The sequence below is a fragment of the Vicia villosa genome, linkage group LG7, assembly GCF_029867415.1.
Source record: "Vicia villosa cultivar HV-30 ecotype Madison, WI linkage group LG7, Vvil1.0, whole genome shotgun sequence".
Lineage (NCBI taxonomy): Eukaryota > Viridiplantae > Streptophyta > Magnoliopsida > Fabales > Fabaceae > Vicia > Vicia villosa.
This window is the reverse complement of record NC_081186.1, coordinates 131,147,495-131,153,196: the sequence shown is the minus strand read 5'-3', so window position 1 is coordinate 131,153,196 and position 5,702 is coordinate 131,147,495. Positions and strand designations below refer to the sequence as shown.

General features: G+C 34.6%; 1 protein-coding gene across 1 annotated transcript; it reads right to left on the bottom strand.

Annotated features, from left to right (window-relative positions):
* Positions 1 to 1,848: 1,848 nt before the first annotated feature.
* On the bottom strand, positions 1,849 to 2,790 carry LOC131620201 (uncharacterized). Its single transcript, XM_058891206.1, has 2 exons — positions 2,503 to 2,790; positions 1,849 to 2,367 (listed from the first exon to the last, which is right to left on the bottom strand). The coding sequence occupies exons 1-2, from the start codon at positions 2,788 to 2,790 to the stop codon at positions 1,849 to 1,851; spliced, it is 807 nt and encodes a 268-aa protein (XP_058747189.1).
* Positions 2,791 to 5,702: the final 2,912 nt, after the last annotated feature.

Here is a 5,702-nt window from a genome sequence, read left to right as displayed (position 1 = left end):
AAACATTCATGTCATGCCATTTAAGGAACGATAAACCAAAATTATTCAGGTAGCATGTTAACACAGCGGAATATTCTTAACAACTGAATAATCGAACAACCGGAGTCATATACTCATAATTCAACCATAAACCATAAACAAAACAGAAGTTTATCAACCAACTCTAAAATAACGTTCCCGGTGTTACACGACCAGAGCATGACACAGACCCAACTGACTCTAACGAACTACTTGACGAGCTAACCCTCACCAAGTACACAAGCTACTCCTCAATCTGAAAAATAACAACAGTAAGGGTGAGTTTTATTCACATTAACAAATGTTATAGGAATATAAACAATACAACTTCATCCATACATTATTCACCCAAATCAATTATATTCAGATCGCATAGCAATATTTATCAAATGCAGTCATTCATACCAAAATACACACGAATTGCAACATTGGACCACTTCCATTCATGTTACAATTATACACAACAACCTAATGCAATGCAACTAAATGCATGTGGTACCATTCATGGGATAACCCATCTCACCGATCCACCACCATAAAGATTCGGCTACTTCTCTTACTAATTCCGCACAATGGGAATTAGCTACCGCTGTCCCACCACCATAAAGGATACAGCCCACAACATGATTATGAAATGCATGCATCAACCACGACATGCTCATCATTAATATCCACCAACAATTCATAATCATTCATGTCACAACATACAAGCATAATAATATCACAACCATTTGATATTCACCAAACACAATCCATAAAACCAACAAAATGATTTTTAAAATATAATCCCCTAATATACATCATTAAATAGGGAAATAATTCATCTACCAGGCCCTCGAAACGGCGTGCAAAAAGGATTAACGGTTTAAAAGTTACGGATATTTAAAATAAGTATTTTTCCAAAAAGCTTCAGTAGTAACCGGTTACTCCAATTCAAGTAACCGGTTACTACCTTACGGAGTAACCAACAAGTCTATTCGTAACAGCGGTAACCGGTTACTTCAAAACCAGTAACCGGTTACTGCCTCCCAGCAGAACCACAGAACACAAATTCCAACAGTGGTAACCGGTTACCCCAACTCAAGTAACCGGTTACTTCACAACGAATAGGCCATCTCAGTGACGTAACCTCAGGTAATCGGTTACCACTCCCCAGGTAACCGGTTACCTCGTACCAGAAACCCCAACACTCCATTTTTCAGCACCTGCAACAATTCCAATCCATACCAGAAAGTACCACAACGTATTGCAACATCAAACAGCACCAGCAAACACGAAAATACACATTTACACATACTTCTAATCATGCTTTAACATCATTATTCAACACCAATCATCATTCACACATAAATTGAACCAAAGTTCTATAAACCCCAAAACCCCAAACACCGACACATAATCCAATTCAGAATCATAACATACGAATTCAATCGAATCATTCATAATACCCATAATAGAGGTTAATGAGAAGAATCCTCCCTTACCTCGATGTCGAATTCTTGGATGTTCTTTCTCTTCGCACTTGCTCTTCTCCCAATTTCACGTTCAGCTCTTTCTTCTCCCTTTTTGGCTCTCCTTTCACAAAATACTTCTCTTTTCTATTTTATGAAAATATAACTTTATTTTAGAAAAAGGGCTTTACAACTGACACACCCCCCAACTGCTACTAGCAACACTGGCCCATTAGCCTTATTTCATCCATATTTCCCAAATAATCCAATTAATTCTAATATTTAATAAAAAAATTAATTAAATTAAATAAAGAATTTTATGGGGTGTTACAATCATCATGATCGAGAATGTTCGGAACAATGCCATCCAACAACGCTTTTAATCTCTCAATTGGATGTCAAAAGCCGAAGCTATGCCATTCGTGACGGGACGGTTTCCAAAAAGAACATCAAGATTCCAAGAATATGCACCGTTGTTCCAAGAGATGACTTCGCTTACTTTGCAAAGTTTATTGGTTGAAAGATCGAACAAATACGAGAAGGAAACACAAAGAGTTTGATCACCTAACCAACAACTATGCCAAAAAAGAATAGTATTACCTTTTTTGAAGTCACAATTGACCCAATCAATGAAGCCTTCAACGGAGTCCTCCTCTTTGAAGTCGTTAAGAATAATGTCTCTCCACCAACTAGAATCGTCTCGATTTAATACTTCCACACAAGAAGCTAACACTTTAAATTTCGGGTTTTGATATCTCAAGAGTAGAAATGTACTCCAAATGGCTTTGTCCTCCTTCAAGATTCTCCACTTCCATTTAAGAATAAGAGATTTATTCATTTCACCAACATCTCTAATGCCTAGCCCGCCTTTCTCCTTAGGTTTACAAACATTCTCCCACTTCGCTCAATGAATACATCTTTTGTTCACATTCCCAATCCACAAGAAGTTACTAAGGAGGCCTCTAATTTCTTGGATGATTTTACTCGGAGCTTTGAAGAAGGAGGGAGTCTAGATAGGAATAGCATTAAGCACCGAACCAATAAGAGTCACCCTTCCGCCGATGAAAATATTTCTACCCTTCCACATTGATAATCTTGATTTGATATTAGAAACCACATCCTTCCATACTCTCCTCTTGCTAGCACCTTCTCCAACCCATATGCCAAGAAATTTGAACGGAAAAGTCCCTCTTTTACATGCAAGGAAAAAAGTAGTCGAGGTAGAAAGCCACTCACCAATATAAACACCGAATATGTTACTTTTATGGAAATTAATCTTCAATCCGGATACAAGTTCAAAGCCTCTCAACAACACTTTCATACGTTAAAGATTATCACATGTAGGTTCTCTTATGATTAGTGTGTCATCCGCGAATTGTAGAATATCCACATAGTCTTCTTCACCGTATTTGAACGGTTTAAAATCCCCCACCTCCACCGACCTTTTCATGTGAGCACTAAGACCTTCCATGGCAATGACAAAGAGAAAAGGAGAAATCAGATCGCCTTGGCATAATCCTCTTTGGACACTAAACTTCTTGGTAGCACTACTGTTGACCAAAACGGACATATGACTTGTGAAGATGCAAGATTCCATCCACTTCATCCATCTCATCCCAAACCCCATTCTCCCCATAATCCATCTAAGATAATTCCAAGAAACGGAATCATATGCCTTTTCGAAATCCATTTTATGTAAAAGACACCCCCTTTTCTTTCTTTTTGCCCAATCAAGAATCTCATTAACCATTAAAACACCATCCATTATACTCCTACCCGGTACAAAAGCGTTTTGATTAGGCGAAACCAATTTTCCCACTACACCTCTCATTCTAGCCGCCAAAATCTTCGCAAGGATCTTGTAAATACTCCCACTAGGCAAATAGGACGATACTCGAACAAATCTTGTGGATTCTTTGATTTAGGAATAAGCGCAAGAAATGAAGATGTGATGGCTTTAACAAGCGTACCTCTAGAATAGAAATTTTTGCATAAATTCATCAAATCGTCTTTAAGAAGAAGCCAAAACCTTTTGAAGAATTCCAATGTGTATCCATCCGGGCCCGGACTTTTGTTCCCATCACATGAACAAATCGCCTCCTTGACCTCTTCTTCGGAAAAAGGTTTTTCAAGATCCATTGATTCTTCAATTGATAAAGAGTTCAAATTAATCCCATGTGGCACCGGTCTAAAGCAAGATTCTTCTTTAAAGAATCCTTCAAAATGCTTAAAAATGTGATCTTTAATCTCCATAATCTCTTCCAATATTCCCCTCATAGATTTGATGGAACATAAGGAATTCCTTCTTCTTCTATATTTTAGAGAATTGTGGAAAATACGTGTGTTGTCGTCCCCTTCGGTAAGCCAAAGTTGTCTCAATTTAATTCTAAGAAGCCCTTCTTTTTTGTTTAAATTATCCCAAAAATCCTCCGCCACTTTCAGCCTTTTCTTAACCACCTCTTCTGGAGCATTACCTGCAAAATGAACAAACAAGTTATCTAAAAGTGCAATTCTTTCCCATCTTTGTCAATTTTGAGGTGTATCCAACCATAGACCGTTTTGTTCCACAAAGAGATCCGATTTTTAAGAGTTTTCAACTTTTCAACCAAGCAATAGTCTCCTCTCCCTTTAATAGCCATTTTGCTCCACTCCTCTTTTACAAAGCTATCGAACTCTTCATGCTTGAACCACAAGTTATTAAACTTAAATGGCTTGAGCCCCCAATCCTTTCTACTATCTTTCAACCAAATAGGAGCATGATCGGATACATCCCTCTCGCCTATGTGTTGCCCGTCCACCTTCCACTCTTCTATAAAACTATCCGAAAGAAGAAATTTATCAAGCCTACTCATAACCTTCCCATTACTTTTGAACCAAGTAAACTTGCCACCAATAGTTGGAAGATCCACCAAATCCATTTCCTCAATAAACTCATTCAAAAATCTAAGTTCCCTACTATAACCACTGTTAGACACTCCAATTCTTTCATCTAAAGACGAAATAGAGTTAAAATCCCCACCAATGCACGAAGACCCTTCAATGTTATTATTCTTGAATTCACAAATTTTATTCCAAGTTCTCCTTCTTATAACTTTGTCACAAGAAGCATAAACATTTACAAAGTAAATAAGTTTACCTTCCTTCTCCACGCATAGCTTAAGAAATCCTTCTTCTCTAAAACTATAGTTTAGAGAAAAAAAATATTTTTTCCACATTGTGAGAATTCCTCCCGAAGCGCCGTTAGCATCCAAGTAAGACCATTCTACTTCCACATCTCCCCACATCTCTTTGACTAAATTCGATCCTATTCCGCCGAGTTTTCACAACTTAAAAGTTGTCAGTCTATTGGTTAAAATCTTTCACCTATTTTTTTTTTTTACTTTTCAAAATAAATTAGCCACGTGTTTTTCATGATACTATTTTTCAAAATAAATTAATATTTTACAAAAATTTTAAAATTTTCCCATGTGATAACTTGACTTTCATTTTTTTTAGTTTTAAATGGTTAGAGATGTGATTTTCACGTGACAACGTCCCTTTTTAGTGACGTGATTTTCATGTGACAATATCAAGTCGCTCGAGACATTTTTTCATGTACTTTAAATTCATTTAATTAAAAAAATTAATAATTTCCAAAACCTGACGGTGTATTCCCATTAAATTCATATATATATATATATATATATATATATATATATATATATATATATATATATATATATATATATATATATATATATATATATATATATATATATATATATATATATATATATATATATATATATATCATATGAGAATGCCTTATTTATATGAGAATGTGAGAATGAATCTGAGCAATTAGATTTTAAAATAAATGGTAGAGATTAAGTGAGAATCTTTTTTCTCTCTCCTACATCATTTATTTTTTGGTTACAATCCTACATCATTTATTTTAATAATCGATGAGAGAGAAAAAAAGATTCTTACATAATATCCACCATTTATTTTAAAATCTAATTGTTCAGATTTATTCTCATATTCTCATATGATATGCCATATATATATATATATATATATATATATATATATATATATATATATATATATATATATATATATATATATATATATATATATAAAATATGTTGTCTATTCAATGAAATTAGAAAGTAATTTTTTTTTATAAATAGAATAAGAGGAAATAATATATTTTTATAAGAAATTATGCTTTTTTATTGAAAATGAGACAAT

Coding starts and splice junctions, on each gene's coding strand:
- LOC131620201 (XM_058891206.1), bottom strand. CDS start 2,790: ATGAAAGTGTTGTTGAGAGGCTTTGAACTTGTATCCGGATTGAAGATT. Junction 2,368..2,502: donor GGGTGACTCTTATTGGTTCG/GTGCTTAATGCT, acceptor CATTGAGCGAAG/TGGGAGAATGTTTGTAAACC.